This window comes from Chaetodon trifascialis, chromosome 16 (assembly GCF_039877785.1).
Source record: "Chaetodon trifascialis isolate fChaTrf1 chromosome 16, fChaTrf1.hap1, whole genome shotgun sequence".
Taxonomy (NCBI): domain Eukaryota; kingdom Metazoa; phylum Chordata; class Actinopteri; order Chaetodontiformes; family Chaetodontidae; genus Chaetodon; species Chaetodon trifascialis.
Window position 1 is genome coordinate 5,382,986 of NC_092071.1, and position 22,354 is coordinate 5,405,339.

The 22,354-nt window shown below is 40.8% G+C and overlaps 2 protein-coding genes across 4 annotated transcripts in view; both read right to left on the reverse strand.

The window, feature by feature from the left end:
- The window catches only part of LOC139344490 (arrestin red cell), a 27,301-nt gene extending 20,683 nt beyond the window's left edge, over positions 1-6,618 (reverse strand). The window contains exon 1 of one of the 2 annotated variants that reach the window (XM_070982721.1): positions 6,361-6,618. In XM_070982721.1, the coding sequence (XP_070838822.1) occupies positions 6,361-6,383 (23 nt within the window). In that variant the 5' untranslated portion in view covers positions 6,384-6,618. The remainder of the gene's footprint in view (positions 1-6,360) is intronic. The other variant, XM_070982722.1, reaches the window with a different exon arrangement.
- Positions 6,619-8,442: 1,824 nt separating this feature from the next.
- On the reverse strand, positions 8,443-22,283 carry ap4m1 (adaptor related protein complex 4 subunit mu 1). Of its 2 annotated transcripts, none has more exons than XM_070982563.1 (16): positions 21,942-22,261; positions 21,272-21,333; positions 20,491-20,576; positions 20,111-20,217; positions 19,517-19,613; positions 18,905-19,015; positions 18,555-18,632; positions 17,553-17,615; positions 17,307-17,373; positions 17,011-17,064; positions 15,534-15,640; positions 13,964-14,055; positions 12,844-12,888; positions 11,814-11,864; positions 9,888-10,005; positions 8,443-9,497 (listed from the first exon to the last, which is right to left on the reverse strand). In XM_070982563.1, the coding sequence occupies exons 2-16, from the start codon at positions 21,327-21,329 to the stop codon at positions 9,306-9,308; spliced, it is 1,326 nt and encodes a 441-aa protein (XP_070838664.1). In that variant the 5' UTR covers positions 21,330-21,333; positions 21,942-22,261; the 3' UTR covers positions 8,443-9,305. The 2 variants fall into 2 exon arrangements, with proteins under 2 accessions (XP_070838664.1, XP_070838665.1); XM_070982564.1 differs by having other exon boundaries at positions 8,448-9,497; positions 21,272-21,330; positions 21,942-22,283.
- Positions 22,284-22,354: the final 71 nt, after the last annotated feature.

Here is a 22,354-nt window from a genome sequence, read left to right on the forward strand (position 1 = left end):
TGGGCGAAATGTCTCCTGTGAGTATTGAGTGTGACTTTGGCTTGAAATGCCCATTGCGACTAACCAGCTACAATTAGATCAGAGAACTTAACATCTTCGGTCATAACTCATGCCAGTAAAGACTCCTTGCAATGGAGTCTTTACTGGCCTAAACAAAAAATCAATTAGGCAACTACAGCTGATCCAAAATGCTGCTGCACAAGTCCTTACAAACACCAGAAAAATGGACCACATCACACCAGTCCTCAGATCACTACATTGGCTTCCTGTGAGTCAAAGAATAGACTTTAAAATCTTACTGTTGGTCTACAAATCATATTCTAGATTTATTAACTCCATATGCGGTATCCAGACCCCTCAGGTCATCAGGGACAGGTCTACTGTGTGTTCCCAGAATGAGAACCAAACAAAGTGAAGCAGCTTTCAGTTATTATGCTCCTCACCTGTGGAACATTCTCCCTGCACACCTGAGGTCTGCACCAAGCGTCAGCTCATTTAAATCAGGGTTGAAAACATTGTTATTTGCTACAGCTTTTACTTAAAGTAAATATATCTGCTCAATGGTTTTAATCATTCTAAATGCTAAATTATTGTCTTTTACTGGCTTCTGTTTTTAATTTTCCTTTAATTGCATTTTATTTTTCTATTCTCCTCTACTCTCTTTCTTTCTTTGAAATGTATGATTTTAATGTATTTTTATGCTTCTGTAAAGCACTTTGAATTGCCTAGTGTATGAATTGTGCTATACAAATAAATTTGCCTTGCCTTGCCTAAAGATAAAAAACTAAATGTAAACGGTGCACACTGCCTGTATACAACCGGCAGATCAAAGGACAGGAAGTGTCCTCTGAACACTGAGGAAGCTGTCTGTCCTCTGGGTCAGAGCTCAATGAGTTGCTCGGACACATTTCGACAGTTTTTCATGCTGATTCAGGTGTTCCAACACCAAACTAACCTAAAAACACAGTTATTCATTAGCCAAACAGCCAGCAGAGTGAACTTCACACTCTGAACGCTGTGACTCAGAGAAACACAAGACTCTGTGACGCTCGCTTTATTTCACCAACCTGACATCTAGTTGACGGCACTTCCTCATGTTCACTGGACTGGTTCCTCACTACACTTCCTCTGCACACTGCAGCGCTCATCATCACACTTAAGTTTGCATAGTCGCTGCCCACAAACACTTGTCACTCATCTTTCTATTTCAGGTTTGCCTTTAAGTGCTATCATTAACAGTCAAACAGTTAAAACACACCGTCAGTTAACACGCCTGATGTTCCCTCTCTTAAATTTAAATGCAACAAAAGTGGAAAAATGGGAACTTTATCCATAAACACAGCAACACAGACCAGAAGATTCCATTTCCTCATAACATGGGTCTTATTTTGGACGTTCTGCCCTTCCTTCCTGTCCATCCTGATGACATTTAGCTTGCTCGTGTTTAAAGACAAGCAGACATTAAGACACAAATAAACATAACTGCAAGTCCACAGGGCATTGCAGCAGAAGACTGGTTTCAACAACATGAACTGAACTGTTCATGTGAAGAAGAGGACAAAGGTGAAGGTGTTGGTTATTGGTTATAATCCTCTGTTACATTATAAACCTGCTGGTCTGCACAGTAAACAAAACAGTGTGGATCAGTGATGAAGCACGAAGCTGCTATGCAATATTTCAACTGCTTGTTTACAACATACTCAGCGATTACAGGTCAATATCCAACCGTCCATTCATCAGTAAGATACTGGAAAAGACCGTTTCAGTGCTAATTAACTAATTTCTTAAAGAAACTAACTTCCAGGAGGAATTTCAGTCAGGCTTTAGAACAAAGCACTGCACTGAAACTGCTCTGACTAAAATCATCAATGACCTCAAACTGAATTCCGATGAAAATAAGGTCACGATTCTTGTCCTCTTTGACCAAAGCGCAGCATTTGAACAGTTGTATTGAAAGGTTGGTTGGTCATTCTGACTGTACATACACCAAAGGGAGAAAGTTTTCCATCAGTCATGGAGATCATGTGTCTGAGAAACATGACATCTGTTTTGGGGTCCCGCAAGGGAGCTGCCTTGGTCCATTACTGTTCTCATTATACACGCTGTCACTGTGCCATTCGTGGTATCATTGACAGCATAATGTATGTTTCCAACACACACTGTGAACATCTGCTGCTGGTCTACCAGAGGTCTCCAGCAACAGCAGAGAGAAAAGCGGGAATGAAGTTTTTGTCAACTACACCCCAAAACTCTGGAACAAACTACCTATAGATATTGAGGAAGCCAGCTAGCTCAATATTTTAAAGAGAAAACTAAAAACTTAATTGAAAACTAAGCTGCGATTCTACATAGTTCTGTAGCTTAAACTCCAGAGTTTTACACGTGTGACACGTTTGTGTCATACATGTTCTTGCTGGAGATAATGTTTGGTTTGGGTGAGGGGTGGCGTCTGGCTAGTATAGGACGAGGACTAACAATCACTGTTTAGGGGCTGACATCAATACTGCATATATTTGGTCATATCAGAATGTCAATGAAGGCGTGGAAAGCAATTTACAGCAGAAAAGAGTAAGAAGCAGCTAAACATCGTGCAATGTCATTAACGCCCAATCACTTGCTGTGTAGCAGGGTAACAGTGCGTACACTGTGACTGACAGTGTGTAAATACGGCTTAAAGAACACCTCCCACAGTGGAAACTGTACTGCCAAACACATTTCTACCTTGCACAGTATTTACCGTCATACCACCCAGTCCTAGTAGGAACCACTTAGCAGCTTGTAACATTGTTCTTCTATGTAAATTGAACTTTTAAGAAGCTTGTGAGGCTTTGCTGTGAGGTTCTTTGTATTTCCACTGTACAGAAAAGGCTTTTCAGAGAGACAGATATGACTGTTATCAGACACATGACTACGTCAGTGTAAGTGGAACAAAACATTTACATGTAAGTTAATGTAAGAGTCCGGTACACAGCTGGGGCAGGAGGTGTGTCTGCTTCCCCTCACTTTAACCTTAAAATGTAACCATCGAAAACAGCTGAACACAATAAATACAATCCTCAGACAGAAAATACCACAGATGACATTCTGTATGCACTGCATACTGTATACAAAAACACACACCTGCTCAGTATGTGGCTACTGCATGAAGCAAAGGCCTGCACTTTAATCATCTAGTCTCTTGTTCTCATAAGATTTGACCCATATCTAAATGCAGAGTCCATAATCTGATACAAAAATCATGCAAATACATTGGAAATGATACAATATGCATCCCTCTGATTGTAATCTCCACAAACCCGATGAGGGCCTGAACATCGTGCTCCACGTTTACTGGCACATCGATTAGTTGATGGACAAAAAACTACTTTGATAATAGATCAATTGTTAGAGCCATTTTTCAAGCAAATATAGCAAACATTTCAACGGATTCACAACTTCAAATGTGAGAATTTGTTGCTTTTCCTTATCTTACATTACAGTACATTTATTCTAAACAAGATATAAAGCATGACACCACTTTGCCTGGTGTTTTATGGGCCAAAGATAAATTAATGAATGAAGAAAATAATCAACAGATTATAATGATAATGAAAATAATCATCAATCATCGTCTCACTGAGCAAATATTGTACAGTAACGACGCCATGACAGCGCCCAGAGTGAACCAAAGCTAGTGCCTCATGAAATGCATTTTAATTCGTTCCAGATTCCCTTCCCTTCCCTTTTTTCCCAATTTCCTCTTTGTCAGTTGAAGTGATGAAGTAAGTGATGAGCTAAGTCTTTTGTAATGACATCATAAAACATAATGACAGACCTTCAAAGCGTCATTTGAAAACCTCAAAAGAAGCTTTGCACGGAACAAAAAAAAGACATGGTTCAGCCATCATTTTTCCCTAAAAAATTCACTAATTTGGTTGAGAACATGTCAAACCTGCATAAAATGGAAGATCTCAACTAAAGTAAAACTCTCCACTGCTGAGTGTTGGTGTTTTAAAAGTGAGACCTGGTGTGTTATGAGTTTGCTCGGTCAGGGTAACAGATAATCACCAAAGTGTCAAAGCAGTAACCCTCAAAATTCAGCCTGACAGCAGCAGGTCACCATGCTTATAACCCACAGCTGAGTGTGAAACCACCCAGTTCCTGTACGATAATGCGTCTACATGCCAAGAAGCGATATCAGCCGTTTCTTTAACAGTCGTCACTGTTAATGTTTGTCTTTCCTCCTGCTCATTTCCTCTCCTCCCAGTTTCCCACCTGTTTCCTAACAGGAAGTGACTGGGGGTTGAGTGTGGAGAGGGTGGCAGGAAAGTTAACACAGAGGTGGGCAGAGCTGGGATTAAATGTACGCCACTGTTACAGATGAAGAGGCCTGATCATACATTTCACTTCATTAACGACGAGGAAAGACGTTCAGGGTTTCATGGAAAGCAGCTAAAGATGCAACATGTGCATGAAAAGCAGCATTTCACTGTAGGCACCTTCTCCAGAGACAAGGAACCTTTGGTGGGACTCAATGAAATGTCCACCGCAGGGAAGAGGTCTAAATTAAGTTTTGGGGAAAACATAGTCTCTGCTTGGGGGATGACTCCTTTCAAAAAGTACAGGAATCATGGGGGAGAACATTTCTGATTAGTCGAGCACGAGCAGCATTTTATTTCAGGCCCATTCTTTAAAATTTGCAGTTGCAAAACCACTTTGTTTTTTGGTTCACTGTGCTTTGATATATTAACAGGGAGTTACAGAAGAAAGAAAATGACAGATGGACATATATCACATCATTTATGTGTCGTTTTTTCATATTCCGGCAGACTAATTTGCCTAATCTTAATCAATGGGTTCTTAGACTATGGTGGAATCGGTGACAACAACGAGATGAAGGACCGTTAAGCTCCTTGAATAGAAGATCTTGGTTCTAAAAGACCTAAAAAGGCATTTATGTATATATGAGCTGTAAAATGACAAATCCTTTGTCTACACAACAAACACGCAGGATGTAAACACCCTCACATTAAAGCTGAGAGTCAGCACTTAAACCTCACAGTCATCATTTCAGTAAAATCCCATGTGCAGGAGCACAGAGCAAACACATCTGTATGGAACTGTAGAAAATGTAGGTGAAAAAGCACCTTCTCAAGTGCAATAAAAATAAAAAAAGCCACACAAACAAGGTCTGCTTGAGCAGTGTTTGTTTTTCGGTTTTGCAGATTAAATTAAAATCAGAGGTCTAAAAACAAGAGCTCTAATACTGATCAAAATCTAGTCTGGATTAAGAGTAAAGACAAGAACACTGGCAGGAAAGCAGCTACATAACTGAGCTAACACAATTAACAGGGAGCGTACAGAAAATAAAGAGTAGCACCATGAGGCTTAAAGAAGGCTCTAAATCAGCTATAATATATTCAAGTGTGTCCAAATAGCATATTGAGCTGTCAATAACAAACCGAGTTAGAGGCGTTTCCACTGTTTACCTGCTCACTTGGGCTTTTAAACAGTGTCTAAAGCAAACCGCGTTCATTTACTCGAGTTAACAAGAGCTACATTTCAAAGAGAAGTCTTCAAACTCGCCATAACACATTTAAAGATAATTAGCATAAGACTGCGGTACCCTCATACCTGAAATTAGCTTCTATTAGTAGCAGGCTAACCCAGATAGCCGCTCAGTATGCGAGACCGAACCAATCTCCATTCGAAAATATTTTAAATTCATACGTTCCTTCTGTAGTCAACAGAATAAAACACAACTCCGCGTGTTGCGCATCATTTAAGTCTTTCGTAAAAATCGGCGTTGGCAACATCCACCAAGAAGCCCTTTAATTTAATAAACTCTGGCATTTATCTATTACATTTCTACTGGTCGATTCCGCCCACTACGGCCGTATTTTGTTGGAAAACCACCGTGGGAATTCCTTTCTACGACCCTAAAATGCATTTAATGTTTAAACAAGTGCAGCGGCATGTGTTACATGTGCACTGCATGAAACAAATGGTGTGAATGATTTGTCAGCTGTTTGCATTTTTATTACATACGTACATTAGCGACATATCGAGATTTGACATATTTCTGATCGGAGGCTGGAGCACCGTCTTGTCCACAGGAGACGTATCGCGGTTAGCTAACCCCACCCTGCTGGGCTAACTTCGCCTCCTACGAACGAGGTCATCGTGTTGGAGGTTCAAACACAAATCAGGGCAGCGCTCGGTGATATTTGTCTCGGTTTCTCCTATAAAGCAGGAAAATCTCTGTTGCACAGGCTGGGAAAAACTACCCCGCTCGGGCCAGCAGCAGCTCGGCTAACGTTAGCAAAGTGCGTGAGAACGGATGCTAACTAGCTGTTAGCCGCTGTAGCTTAGCCGTCCTACCTGGTGCCCGCCTTGTCCCCCATCTCCTCGGCAGGCGGACGGTAGCAAGATCCCAACAAAATGAGCCCGGAATCAGCGGTGTCCTGATTTTAGAAGATGTGTATTTCTTCAGGAAGCTCCGTTCACCCGTCCATCCACATCGGCGCAGAGCTAACTAGTTAGTATGCTAATTTAATTTAGCGCCGCCTCGGCTTCTCTGGCTTCCGCAAAAGCAGGATCTCCGAGTGTGTGTGTGTGTGTGTGTGTGTGTGTGTGTGTGTGTGTGTGTGTGTGTGTGTGTGTTGTGCAGAGGCTGCGGATCACGTTGCGCAACGCAGAAATATGACAACAAGAAGCATTAGGCCTAAATGTTAAAAAGACAAAGGATGATTCATTGTTGAGGGAGAGTGACTGTGGATCTGACATGTTGGCGCTTCATTACTTAAGAGCGCGCACACATCTGTTTCACACCTGCTCTTCTGAAACTATGAACTTCTCCAGCTTGATATGGAAATATTAGGAAAATGTGCAGAACTTCAATTTGATGAACACTAAGGTCGCGTCCTGTTAATTTCCTCTTTTTTAGTTCTATTTTTTTTGTTTGTTTTTTCTTTTGACGTAAATATATGTCATAGTTCACAGATTTCCCCTGAAATTCAGTTACAAATTATGGGAACTGTATGACGCTATTATTATTATTATTATTATTATTATTATTATTATTATTATTATTATTATTATTATTATTATTATTATACTTTCATCCTCATTTGCTTTATGTATTAAGTTCTACCCTGTTTGTTCTGGACAAAAGTTTGATAGACAGGACTGTATCTCACTCTCATGTCTGTATGGGAAATCTGAAGCTATTAGCTTAGCATAAAGACTGGAAACAGGGGGAAACAGCTAGCCTGTCTCTGTCCAAAGAAAACAGAATCAAGCCACCAGCACCTCTAAACGTGTTGTCTCTCGTTTGTTTAATCTGTACAAAAACATTTGTATAAAAATGACAGTGTTTACCGTTTACACATAACTGTGTAACAAGTTATTTATTGTCAGTGGTGGGAAGTACATTTACTCAAGTACTGTAGTTAAGTGCAATGTTGAAGTACTTATACTTGTTTGCACTTGAGTATTTCCATTTTCTACTGCTTTATACTTCTACCCCACTACATTAAGTTGATAGCTTTACTTTCCAGATTCAGATTAACACAAGATATAAATAGGATAAACTCTGAAATTATATTAGTAAGTAATGAAATTCAGAATCAGTATACAAAGTAATATATTTTTGTTGTGAGTGTTTTTATATCCACTTGGAGTGATGGAAGAACTCAGATGTTTCACTTAAATAAAAGTAGAAATACTATTCCAAAGCATAGAAAAACTCTATTACAATTCCTGCATTTAAAACTTACACAGTACAAAAGTATCAGCATCAAAATATACTTAAAGTACCAAAAGTGAAAGTACTCATTATGCAGAATGGTTCAGCTCAGACTAATATATGATGGCATCATAGTTATTGATGCATTAATGTGCTCATCACTTTAATGTTGTAGCTGGTAAATGTGGTGCTCATTTTAATTACTTCATATACTGCTGGCTTGTGACCCCCCCCCCCCCCCCCCCCCCGCCCCCCACCCATTTTATCTTAATCTATAATTACATCAGAATTTATTTGGTGATTGTGCAACAAGTCAGCATCATCCAACAAATGCACTATTTCCTTCCGTTTGATAAAAACTACAGTGAGTGGCTGTTTTTCAAAATCAAAACTAAGCAGTATGTTTTTGAGGTTTTCAGTCTTCAGTAGGATCCAAAGGGCTTTGAGCTCAGAGCCACAAACAGTTCTAAGTAGTTTGAAATGAATCCAAAATACTGCGAATGAGCATTTCTAAACAGTGCATGCAGGGCTGACCAGACTCCTGTCAGGGATGTGGTGTGTTTGTGCAAACGTCTTGATTCTCTTCGAGGATATTTTCCTTTTGCTGTATCCTGTCACTGCACACTACTGCAGACCCGCATCAGCTTCCTCACAGGGATCAGGAAAAGGTTCATCTTCACTCGCTCCATCAGAGGATAAGAAAGATCCCGCTTTTCAAAGTCATTTCACCACATGTTCTTTATCTTGACTTATATTGCTTTTAAAAAGGATAAAAGGTGCTTTACAGTGGTGAAAAGCCACACAATAAACCACAAAGACTGAAGACATACCAGGCAGAAGTCCAAAAACAGAAGTGAAACGGGTCACTGGGCAAAATCATTGTAGTCAATCAGCAAAAATGGGAATCTTCTCACCAGCTTTTAAGGTGAATTTCTGCTTTTGAAGCTTCCCGTTAGTTCAAGTGATTATATTTGATACTTCTGCACTGAAGCTGCTAAGATGCTGAGTTTGTGGCAATAAATGTTCAAGATCAGCTTTTTAAAATAGAACTGAGTAAAAACAGAAAGACATTACATACAAGGTCACATAAAGAGGAAACATGACTTCACATTTATTTACTGTGTGTGTGTGTGTGTGTGTGTGTGTGTGTGTGTGTGCATGGGGAGATACAGAAGTATGTTTTAGGATTTCAGAATTCAAAGAGTATTTTCTCATTACACAGCAGGTTTAATCCATCCCACTCTTAAAGGATAAATCTGATGATATTCTACGTTTTTCAACAAATCTCAAATTCAGACTCAAACCAATTACAGAATATCTCAAACTGATCAGATAATTAAAAATAAATACAACACTTCTTCAGTCCAGATTTTAAAGTTAAAAAAATAAATAAATAATATACAACACAGATGTCTTCTGATGCCAACATACAGTATGCATCTTATTTTTTATTTATTTTCTTTTAAATGCATTTCTTGTTTGATTGAATTTGTCCAGGAAGCTTCATCAGTCAATGAAACTAATCATGATGAAACTGATGATGGTGATTAATCAGGCTGTGAGCAGAGACACTGGGAGGTCAAACCCGGATGGTGTAGGAGTCAGAGTGGGTGACGTATCGTACCCAGCGCTGCGACGGGCCGGGCTGGATGGGCGACAGGCGGAGGAAGCGGATCTGCAGCCCCGTGACGGTGAGCTTGGGCAGCTCGAAGCTCAGGCCGACCGGACCGACCTCCAACATGGAGGCCGAGCTGAGGCCGGGGACCTCCAGCTGAAAGCAGGAGCACACAGGAGGAGGTGGGGGATTACATCCCAGAAAGCAAGAATTATAAGTTTGTGTTGACTTTACTCACAACTGACTGGTGCTGTACAGAGAAGACTCTGCTTCCCAACATGCTCCATCATGATTAACATTAACAAGACAGCTGCATGTTTTTGTTTCCGGCCAAACTCACACAGCGAGCCGTGTTTGTGAGGCTGAAGCACAAATGAAAACCACTCAAACACGAATGACGTTTAAACCACATTTCATCACAATCCATCCAACAGTTGAGGACACGTTTCAGTCTGGACCAAAGTGGTGGACAGACTGACTGACCGCTGCTAGCTTAGCTAAATATGTTCTACTTGTTTTGGTGTGTGTGTGTGTGTGTGTGGTCACCTTGAACAGAGCAGACAGTTGTGTTCCTCCAGGGAAACGAGGGATCTGCCAGTCGACGGCTCTGCTCTGCAGCTTCAGCTCGGCGCTCTGATCCGGACTGCTGAGCTCCTGCGACAAACTGAAGCCACATCACACACACACCTCAGTTCACCTGCTTCATTTCTCCACATAACACCACCACAGTGAAACTTCATGTTCATCAGCAACGTTAGGAACTACAGGTGAGCCCTGAGGAGGTCAGAGGTCACTGAGGCTCAGGTGGTGCAGAGGTGATGTGGAGGTGAAGCAGGGAGGCAGAAAAGCTTTCAGAGGTGATTTGATAGATAATCCAAGAGCTTTCAGATGACGTAACTTCATCATTTTCCAGCACATCGCTCCCATCCACATCAAAAATGAGCTGCAGAGAGGTTTTCAGTCAGGACTGGATGCTGTGTTCATGTGCATCATGAAGTTCGGTACGCAGGGTCATCGGACAAAATGAACACTGTATTTCTGTTAATCTCACGATGAACTCGACAAAAGTTAAAACAGTTGCTCCCGTGATAACTTTGTAGTGTTGTGTAATCCCGTCTCTGAGCATCACAAACCTGTTCTTCAATTACTCAAACTGGACTTCCTGGATTGTATTTCATGAAGCACCACACCAGCAATGTTATAACAGAGACACACAGATACACACATGGGTTAAATCTGGCCTTCCAACAAAATATCTGCCCTCGAATATGATTCTTCATAAATCTACAATGTAAACACAAAGCTCATGTAAGTCCCCCCAAAATGATCAAGTGATTAGTTCTGTTTTCGTTTTACACCACGTCCCCACTCTTCTGGAATCTGGTTGTACAACAAGTTGAAATTAAACTGGAAGCACAATCATGTGTAAAACTAAAGCTCCATTCAGACGGTGTGTGTGTCTGTAGTGGAGGTGGGAGGTGACTTTCACGAGTCATTTTAATCCTGTCCGGAGCTCTTATGTGGGTCATTTTTCACCCCAGTAGTAATTACAGACACAATGAGCTCCTGTTCCCCCGCTCCACCTGCCATTTAAATCCAATCCTCGTATATTAAAGTGGATTTTTTTTTCTGTTTGTCCTTCTGCTGTATCTATTTTCTAACCCGCTCAGTGTGAAAATTAACATTTGTATGAATGGATGGATGATGGATGGTGACTGAGGAGGATGAGGCTCTGTCTGTCAAGTTAAGTCAGTCTCTACCTGCGGTGGATCATCTTAAATGCTGACATACTGTAGTCAAACATACAGTCACTAATGTACTGTACTAATGATGGGTGTAATGACGCATCTTCTTTATCTTCTTTATGGGATTACTGTTTAAAAAGGCCTGGAGTCTAAAGGTTGAACTGCCTCACGGCCTCACTGAGTGGCTCACTTTGTCATTTCAGATTAATAACCTCTGACGAACGTTTTGGAAAAGCAGCTTTTGGGTTCAGGTTTTTAAATTCAGTTAATTAATTAATGTGGTTGTACTCTAACTTAGATCTGGAATTAGTCTTCTGCTGCTACAGTATGACAGCTACAGCACCTGCGCTGCCGACCCATCATTGATTTACATTTCCATAACTTTAAATAACAAATTAGGAGACCTTCCATCCGTGATGGTTCCTACTTTGTTAATGTTATTTGCCATTTAAAAACAATGCTCCAAACCACAGACCCAGTTTCCTCACGCAGACGAGGAAATCTGGTGACTTCCTCTGTCTGGACTGAACTTTGCTCAGTGTGTTCACAGAGTCAACTGGGTCACAAACAAACAACAACGACAACAAAGGAGTCATATTCAAATCCAACCTAAACAGACTGTGAGAGCGCGTCGGGCTGCAGCTGGAAGCTTTCTTTCATACCCACTGATTTCCATAACAAACATCAGTTTTGGGAGAACACCTACATTTGAATGGGAGCGTCTCACCTCACAGAGCCTTTAGGAACAGGGATGGTGGCGCAGACGTTGATGGCAGCGCTGTGAAAACAATGACATCATTGTCATCATCATCATCTACTAATCCTCAATATGTTTATTATCTCTACCAGTCGTAAGCCAGGAGGGGATCATGCCACTGATTGTGTGTGTGTGTGTGTGTGTGTGTGTGTGTGTGTGTGTGTGTGTGTGTGTGTGTGTGTGTAGGGTTTAATCCCAGGAGACAGTAAAACTTTTTTTTCCGCATTGAGAGTACACTAGAATATATTTCTGCATTTCTTTCCTTCCTTAAAACATGTGCAACCTCTGTGTGTGTGCCCCAGTGGAACAAACCCAAAGTTTATTGTAATTAACACACACATTAACAGCCATAATCTCCCAAAGAATCCATGTGAACGCTCACACTGAGAGTCATGCTTTCTAACTTTGAGTGATCGTTGACTTTATCACTACAGTATAGTCTAACATGGCCTGGCAGTTAGAGGGAGCAGCCTCTGAACGCTAACAGAATATATAATCTGTCTCAAATATCACTTCCATGAAGCTGCTCTCATCTGACAGATCACGTTTTTCTCACAACTATCACAAATTTTGAGCTGCATGCAACTTTATATTATATTCATCCTAAGGCTGACCAACAGAAATGGCGTCATTTTGCCTTAATAATTACTGATATCACTACATGAAGCCAAAGCTACTTGTGTACTTTTACTGCTGGTACTTTAACTTTAAAACCTTTATTCTTTAAAACAAGCTGCTCTGTAAAAAGATATACTTCAGCCATTCTTCTTCTTCTGTTGTATTTCTGGCAGAATAACTGCTCAAGGCATGTTTGTCTGTTATTTCCAACAGAACTCAGGACCTGAATTATTTCACCACACCTGCACCAACCTGTGTTTGATCTAAGAACATTTCTGCGGGGAAAATGTTTTCTGAAGCCTTTACAGTTGGATAGTGGAGGGATTGATGTTTTTACAGCTTGTCAAGATATTTTCATGCACTGGATGAAATAAAAACTGACCTCTTTGGTGGCAGATCACAGCGGAGCTTCAGGTACATCAGCAGCCTGCAGAGGAAAAACATCAGCTGTGAGCTTTTCACCTTTTCTGACCTCCATTTCAGTTTAAAACAAAACATCTACATCTCTAAGGCACGATCAGAGCAAGGACACACACAGGATTCAGATCCTTCACTGATGTACAAGTACTGTAGAAATACACCATTACAAGTAAATTCTATTAATGGATTATTGTTACTGATGAATTCATGTGAAAGTTGTATTTTAATGTTGCCGTGGCTGCTTGTATAGAAACTATGTATTTTGTTAATAGTAAATTCATATCACACACACATCAGTGTATCCACCGGGGAAATGTCACCACATACATTAGCCCCAGTACTTTACTGAAGTACAGTTTGAAGGTACTTTAAGGTATTCACTAATTAACCAGTTAAATCCCGTTAGTTTAATCTGCACAAAATGTGTAAAAATGAGGCGTTATTTGTCGACCTTTTTCTTGGTCAGGACCAGGAGTCTCCACTGGTTGGCTGGCAGAAATAATAACCCCATCAAAATGCTGCTGCTTTGAACTGAGCCAGGCTAGCAGTTTCCCTCTGTTTCTAGTCTTTGTGCTAAGCTAAGCTAATTGGCTTCTATCTGTAGCTTTAAATATATTTAAAGGACAGATATGACAGTGGTATCAACCTTCTCATCTCAGCTTTGCATGAAAGTGAGTACAGGAAGTGTTTTTCCCAAAACGTCAAACTATTGATAGAACTACAAAAATAAGACCCAGGTTGTAATAAACTGACGTTAAATGATGTGTTAAGGAGGTGTGAAGCTGTCATGTTTCCTGTCAAGCAGGTTTCTCACTCTGAGACATTTAAATATCAGTTTTAAAATAGCTCTCTTCAAATCACTCAAAAAAATCTGATGTCCACTTGTTCTAAATGCTGAGACATCTTCACCTCACATCAGCTGTGCTTGGCCAGTTGTGCAAAAGCAGAAAAACACACAGAAAGGAAGAGAATGTGGACAACAGCTATCAATATACTGGACTGTGGGAACTGTGGGAACTGTGGGAACTGTGGGAACTGTGGGAACTGTGGGACTGGACAGGACGGGACTGAGGGACTCTAACCTTCCTCCGCTGTCTCTCTCGATGGTTGGGAAGAGACGGAAAGGAGGAGCTGAGGGCAGATCATCGCTCAGCTGGTACTGCATCACTGTTTGCTGCAACAGGAGGAAGAACAAGAGAGAGATTACAGAGATGAAGAGGAGGAAGAAAACCACTGATGCGTGAGCAGATAAATGTTTCAGAGAGAGACGGATGAAGAGCTAAACAGATAGAGGAAAAAATAAACATCCTCACTTTCTGGGTCTAAATTTGCTACCAAGGGCGACTGTGCATTTGCTGTCATGGCACCTCAGCTGTAGACTAACCTGTGAGGAAACCAACACAGACTCAGATGTAATACTTTCATATTCATTATTGTATTTATTCATCTGGTTTTACTTTTTCCTGGACACTTTTGTTGCCGTTTTCTTAAAGCAGCAGAAGCTCGTGTCTTAATCCCACCTACAAAGCTCTGATAGGCCGTCCATGAGCACAACACTGATCGCTCAACGAATCAAAGAAGTGGGCGCCGACATAAAACCAGGCTGTGACAGCCTAGTCGTTTTGTATTTAGTCACACGGAGAGATCATTGTGTTCCACTGTGAGCTGTTTGCCTTGTTGTCATATCACTCTGACTGATTAATGTGACAACAAACTGGCAACGAGGGAGTATAACCAGGCCGTCATCCCTCTCAGGACAATAAAGTTTTATTGAGTTGATGACCTGACATGAACCATGAACAAAACACACTGTCTCCTTCTGCTCAGGAGTTCAGGAGCGCTGCTGTCAGAAAACAAACATAAAAACAACCAAACACAGGAGATCTGGTGTTAAAAAGTTTGCTGTTCAAGTTCTGAGCCATATCTCAGATGTCGGAGTGTCCCTGAACACACCAACAAGGAGAGCTGTTTGCCTACACTGCGACAAAATAACTTTATAGGACACTAATTGTTCACTATGATGGATGATGTCTCTACGTTAAGTGTTACAAGTCCATTTTCACACAAATAAAATGCAACAAATGACTAATAGGAAGGAGGGTAAAAGGTCTAAACCGGATGGTATTATGTTTATTTGTCCAAGTGATTTATAATTAATGAGGTGAAACATTTAAAACATGCATTATGCTCTTTTAAAGCAGGAATCTGAGCAAGAGGCTCTGCAGCAGGAAAACTAATTATTTAGTTACATCAGCTGTTTACTGGTGAGTATTTTGTTTTATAAGATTTGGGACTTTGGACACCTCAGGGTCATTCACACTCAGTTTATCAGAGATATAACCAGATAAAACTAATGCAGTCCAATATAACAGCCCTACAGTCCGTCTCCTTCACGAAGGTTATGATGTTCAGTTTGTGTTGAAACTCTTTCAGAGACGTGATGAGTCAACTTTGATAGATTAAATCCAGATGTTTGTCACAGCGTGGAGATTAGTGGAGGTGGCTCAGTCTTACTGGACTCTAACTGGATTTCTGGCAGCATCACAACACATTACTTTAACTTTTAAATTATAATAATGTAATTTACACAGCAGTCCAAACCAATAAACATAAAGTCAAAGACATAGTGAGCAGAGTATAGAGTGTGCACACCTCTCCCTGGCTGGGACAGAGTCGGAGGATCCGGTGGCTGTCGAACTCGTCCAGTCGGACCGCCTGGTGGAAGCTGCATTCATCAACACGAACAGCAGCCCCGTAACCTGAAGACGCAAAAACACAGCAGCTCAGGCACTGATCCAAAACCTGAAACAGCACGAAACCTCACCCTGCGGTGACTAACCAGACACGTTTCACATTAGCGAAAGCTAAATCGCTGATTTTAGTGTTTACTGTCGGCCCAGCTTCTTGTTTAAAATCCACACTTTTTTGACCATTTCCATCACAACCTGTCAATAAAAACAGACTCCAGAACAGAAGCAGAGTGAAAGTCTAACATGACTGCTATATAAGAATCAGAGCAACATACAACAGATTTTAAAAATAAACCAGTTATAAAGGTAATAAAAGCATCATCCACTGTCATGGTCAGGAGTCCACAGAGTACGTGCAGGTCTCAGAAAGCCAAGCGTAATAGACTTTTAAATTCACCCTGAAATAAGGTCATGAAACACCAAAATAAAGACACGAAGCGACTGTTTGTCGCCCATTTGACAACTGCCATGAAAAACAACAGGAGGAAATTAAATACTGGAGGAAATGAAGTCCACCTGTTTTTAATAAAGCTGGCGAGATCTTAAAAAAAAACTAATAATCAGTGTTTGTTTTACTTTCTGACTCCGTTTTTGTTTAATACATCTGGATGAAAAGTCAACTCAAACCAGGTCACAGCTTTAAGCTTCTGGTCCTGGTGGGAAACTGTAACGCCCCTGCTTTGACCTCTGCTGCAACCAATGAATTATTTTCATCATGGAAATATTCACACTCATTACTCAGCACCAAATCTAATGTTTGGATGTGTGAACCCAGCAGCATGTAACTGCTGCATAGGATAATGTACATGTAATGTCCCAGGAGATCTGCAATAGCAGAAATTAAGGATATATTCACACAGCCTCATGAGTACAAACATAATATATAGATATAAACAAACAGAACAGAAATGAAGCACCAGTTCATTTAGTTCAAACAATGATTTAGTTCATAAATAAACAGTGTGTAATCCTGCAGCACACACACTGTTCACGGTTTCTGTGTGGAAGAAGCTGGAGGTTCAGCGAACGTTACACAGCCAGGGCGCTTTGAATATTGAATGAACTTTATTTCAGCTTTTGGATGCATTTGGTGACAAGTCATTACAAATACGTGGCTGAAATATTGAAAAATAACCTAAAAATATCACATTTTGGTGCGTGGATAAAATGTAAATGTAACAGACTTCATGAATAAACATACATAACATAACATAACATAACATACATGAAGCATGTGACTTTAGTGGATGGAGGCAGGAAGTCTGATCTAAATCTGACTCTGTGTGTGTGTGTGTGTGTGTGTGTGTGTGTGTGTGTGTGTGTGTGTGTGTGTGTGTGTGTGTGTGTGTGTGTGTGTGTGTGTGTGTGTGTGTGTTCACCTCTGATCTGGGACTTGCCGATGCTGAATTCTTCATTCAGACCGATTCGCATTTCTGTTAAAGAAGGACAGCATGTTAGATTCCAGACACATCTGTAAAATGTGACTGAATTCAGACACTCAGATAAGATGCTGAGTACCACATGTTGTGCACTTTGCTGTAAATAGGAGGTCCGAGACTCTCTGACTGGATGTTTCCAACAGCATTTTTCTCCCAAAGTCATTATAGAGAGTCTTACTCATTCTTTCAGCTCACTAGCGCCCCCCAGTGTCGACCCCTTTTGAGCTGAAACTCACCTGAGCAGCTCGGCATGTAGCATTTAACTCTGATCTCTCCCTCGACGTCGGCCTTCATCAGAACTCCCTGCAGCACAAATCATCATCATCACCCAGCAGATAGAATCCAGGTCACTGAGTTTAAACGGGTTTAAACAGCAGGACAGTGTAAAAACACTGAAGACATTTTAATGCTTTAAAGGAGCGTAGATTTGCATGATGTCTCAGACAGACAGCTGCTGCTGCTGTCATGCTGATGTTACTCACGTTGGAGCCGATGACGACCGATAACCTCTCAATCACATCCACAAATATCTCACTCTTCCCTCCCTGCAAAAACACACACACGTATGGAAACTGTGAGGTCTGTTTGATTTGTTTCCAGGAAGTCTACAGTCGAGCTGGGACCCGACTATACTCTGGAACACGTCATTCATAGTCAGGCTGAGATTTCCAGTTCCAAGTGCTTTGTTGTTTCTTCTTTGCTTTAAATTAATGGGATCATTATGTCCTGTTTGCTCTTCTCTCTGTTTTACAAATGTGTAGACTAATGTCCGAAATGCCATAATGATTACATTTTTCCACAGATTAGAAACAAACAATATTCTTGAACATAATCCTGCAACTTCTCCATTTTCTGCATTAAATTCCACGTAGTTTGACGGCCTTAAACAGCTTCTGTCTCTGGTTTATTCATGTTCATGTGCGTGTTTCTAAAAGACAAAATTATACTCCTGGAAAATTACCCACGACTAACTCACTAACTCACAGACTTCCTCACAGACTTGACAGACTTCCCCGTCTGAAACATGCAGACATGTTTCCTGAGCAATCAGAACTCTTGTGCTGTTCTTTAAAAAGTAAAGTCAGTTGGAAAATAAAGATTTAAAGGACCAGCGTGTTGGATTCGGGGCAATCTATTGGCAGAAACGGAACATAATATTCATCATTATGTTTTCATTAGTGTATAATCACCTGAAAATAAGAATGGTTGTTTTTTGTTACCTCAGAATAAGCTTTTTATATAAGATTAGATCCTCTTCCACAGATGTTGAACTGTCATGTTTCTACAGTAGCCCAGAACAGACAAACCAAATACTGGCTCCAGGGAGCACCTGTCACGTCTTCAGCAGCCACCGTAGGCTCTTCAATCCTGCACACTGCACCTTTGACTGTATGACAGCGGTGAGTTTTCCACTCCTCTGTCTGTACTGTGTGTCACAGACTTATCACACTTAGCTTCAGGGCTACAGGTGTAATATCTCGTACCTGCTCTCTGCTGGACTGGATGGGTCTAGTGGCTGCAGAACTTGGAGCCACTTTACTCTGTTGTGTCTCCGCTCCAAACTGCAGCAAGACAAGACAAGACAAGACAGTTCATGGAGTCATGCTGTAGGTTGACACTGAAACTCCTGAATGCTGGAATTGCAACACAAACAGAAATAGAAGGAAAAGAGTTTCCTTCTCATGAAGCCAGAAAAAAACTACAAATGTAATTTATTTCAGATGTTTCTCATCAGGGAGATGAAATTGTTGTGCTTCAAGAGTCCGGCCAATCAAACATCAGTGACCTTTGACCTCTAGTCTAATGGCGTAAGGTGTTGTTGGCATTAACGTACCAAGCCGACGTTACTGAGGTCAAACAGGCTGAATGGTCTGGAGGAGACAGCTTCAGTCTGGATGAAGTTCTTCAGAACGTCAGAGGACGTCGTCTGGATGTAACCGTAGTCCTGACAGGCAGACAGACGGACAGACGGACAGGCAGACAGACAGACGGACAGACAGACAGAGGGAGGGAGGGAGAGTTATTTTCTGGTTTATAACATTATTCCCTCTCAACTTTCATGCGTATAAAAAACCACTTACAAACTATAGTGCAGCTGTTAAATCTCCCTTAGAGATTCTGCATCTCTGCATCATTACCTGCATTTCAAATTTCACCAATATATCAAATCACAACTGTAAGAAAACTGAAACGCACCACCATAATTCCGCTTGATGGTTTGGTAAAACAAAAACATGACCCTCTCTGCGAAGGATCGTCCCTCGTGCTGAAAGTTGCAGTTTGACGCTTCATTAACAAAAATCAGGGTCTTTACTCATCACTTCAGTTCACTTTCAGCACGAATCTGAGGTGTTTCATAAATACAAGCACAGATGGTGGTCCAGGGCTGCATATTTAGCCCCAACCTAGCTTGCAAGGAGGAGCCCTCAAGGGGAAGGAGACTCACCACGACCTCATCCAGTAGCTCGTAGATGAGGGCAAAGTTCATCTGCACCGACTTCTCTGACAGGCTGCCACAGTAATCTTTAACCAGAGCTGTTAACCTGAGAACACACACACACACACACACACACACACACACACACACACACACACACACACACACACACACACACACACACACACACACACACACACACACACACACACACACACACACACACTCTTTCACAGACATCTGAACTAGTACATCCTCACTGTTCACCAGCTGCACTGCAGGCAGATTAAAATGCATTATCAAATCACTGTATTCGACCCAAATCCTTTTGAATCCCTTGTTTGGTCTTTTGGGGAAATATTTAAAAGCAAAGCCAATAACTTCTCAAAAATCCTTATTTCATATTTCTGAAATCAAAAGCTAATTATTTTCACTGATTGCTCGACCTTCTAAGCCTTAAACCTCGTGTTGTCTCTTTTTAATGAAAATGGTTGTTTACTTTCATTTAAATGTTTGTTTTCCAGTTTTCTTACAGCCTCCAATAGGTCATGTGGTCAATACTGTTATTAGAGACTTTGTGTAAAAAAACAAACAAACAAATACCTGTTGAGGAACTCGATGATGGTGAAGGGGGAGGCGTCAGCTGTAGTCGTGGCAACCCAGTACAGGCCTCCCTGCCTGACGTGGACAAAGTGAAGATCTTTGTGACTCTGCAGAAAAAAAACACAGAACTGATGTTGGGTTTGTTGATTTGTGAGCTGATGTTGACTCAGTTCTCTGTGTGAATGGGTTGCCTTCAAATCAGTCCAGATTTTGAGATTTTGTTTTTTAAATAAACATGAACACATGATACTAACATAAGGAACATGTTTGTAAAGGTTTGAAAGTGAAGCTACAGGTGCAGTGGGGCCTCAGACTCAAATACTGTCCCTTTAAATGGCCTCATAACATCCTAAGACACACTCAGACAGGCATGCTGCTACCATGACGACTGGAGGCTGGTCTCCGGTCAGTGCTGTGACCTTCTCGTAGAAAATACTGACGACGTCACTTCCTGCTTCTCCGCGGACTGATGGCGAGGTTAAGGACAAAACAAGCTCAGCAAACAGACAGTGAAAGAAGAAGCTTCATTACTGATTCATGGGTGTTGCTCAGCTGCCACCTCCACACAAGCTGATGCAATGCAGCATTTCTTCCACACAGCGTGACTGATTTTGGTATCTGTGTCGTTTTCCCAAACGGTTTGAGGATGAGAACTGGAGCAACTGTTCACGATGTTCACATTCAGCCTGTTGTGTAGGAGTAGTTTCACCTTTCTTGGCTTTCATTGTGGTTCTTTACAAACACAATCACAGGCAGAAATAAGTACGGATAAACAGTGAAAAGTAAACAGTTAATAACAGTACAGTAATGTCTCAGGTGAAGTGACAAAGAGATGTAACAGAAAAACAGAGCATGTAAAACTAATATGATACCATCTACAACAGCATACACCACTATAATATATAATATTAATATAGAAACATGATGTAAAAAAAAATGTAAAAACAGTATAGTACTGCAATATATTTTATAAAATATCACAAAGGCTAGTGTGAATACAGCATAAGACATAATAAATATTAAATATACTACAATAAATAATCAAATATAATAAATATTAGATACATTTGGTGTGTATGGAACACAACGACCAGGAGACAAAAACAAATACCCATTTTTCATTTGGCCTCAGTTATTTTAGTGGCAGGACAAGAAGGATACAGTCTTTATAGATGAGGTGGTCGCCCTTTGAGGACAAGATGAAGACCTGAGAGATCATACTGCTGACAGACAGACAGACAGACAGACAGACAGACAGACAGACAGACAGACAGACAGACAGGGAACTAAATCAACTACAGCTCAAATTTATCAATATGGTTATTTTCTTCAATATGCAACATAAAAAAAAACCCAACAACAACATGATCAACATCAAAAGTACATTAGCGCCCTCTGCCCGTGATAGTTGATTGTGCAGTCCCTGTTAATTCGGCAAAATATTAGTTTGCCGATTTATTCAGTGTCTATAATACGCAGTTTCACTTTGGATGGTTCAGCAGAGGTTAGCTAAAGCCAGGCATGTGCTGTTTGTTTCGTTTGGGGAATAGCTCTCACCAAACTCCACTTACTATTCGACCAATTGAAACAAATTTTGCTGAGTGAAGTCTCACTTATCTTCTGCCGAATTTATCATAAATACCAGAGTGAGAGGAATTACTTAACTTGTTTCTAACATGCACGTGAGGTTTGATAACAAGTTACTTAAAAGTGAGTTAATTAATTGACCGAATTGTTAGCTAAGGGAGTCAATTTTACATCTATTAGCATGCGAAAAGTTGCCATTGACACTGCTCCGAGCAGCTGTAACTCCAGGTACTGCTTTACTTACCCGCAGAAGGCTTGTGGTGAAACACAGGTGAAGAAGTGAAAAGGACAGAATACTTGAACTATCTGTTACTCAGCCATGACTGACTATGAAAATAAATCAAGTAGCTACTGCTAACGGTAGCCTGACAACCGGCTATCGTAGCATATTTAAACTTCTAAGAATTCACATGAGCTCTGATGTAAATTCATAATAGACTGTTCAGCGCTGACGTGTTTCTACAAATAAAACTGTTAACTGTATTAAAAGCTCGACTGGAATTTAACTTACATACGTTAGTTATGTTATTAGCTGTCTGCATCTCAACTGACAGACTACTGTTTACCAACCGGGTCAGCAGATGGCGAATAGCGTCACAGCGCCACCTGCTGTACGGACGGATAACATAAATACACGTTTTTACAGAATTAACCCTT

Excerpts from the sequence above, each read along its gene's own strand:
- ap4m1 (XM_070982563.1), bottom strand. The coding sequence starts at position 21,329 with ATGATCTCTCAGGTCTTCATCTTGTCCTCAAAGGGCGACCACCTCATC. Across the intron at positions 14,056-15,533 it reads TCTGTCCCAGCCAGGGAGAG|CAAACAGTGATGCAGTACCA; the intron begins GTGTGCACACTC and ends CTCCTGTTGCAG. Across the intron at positions 11,865-12,843 it reads TGTGATCTGCCACCAAAGAG|CGCTGCCATCAACGTCTGCG; the intron begins GTCAGTTTTTAT and ends TTGTTTTCACAG.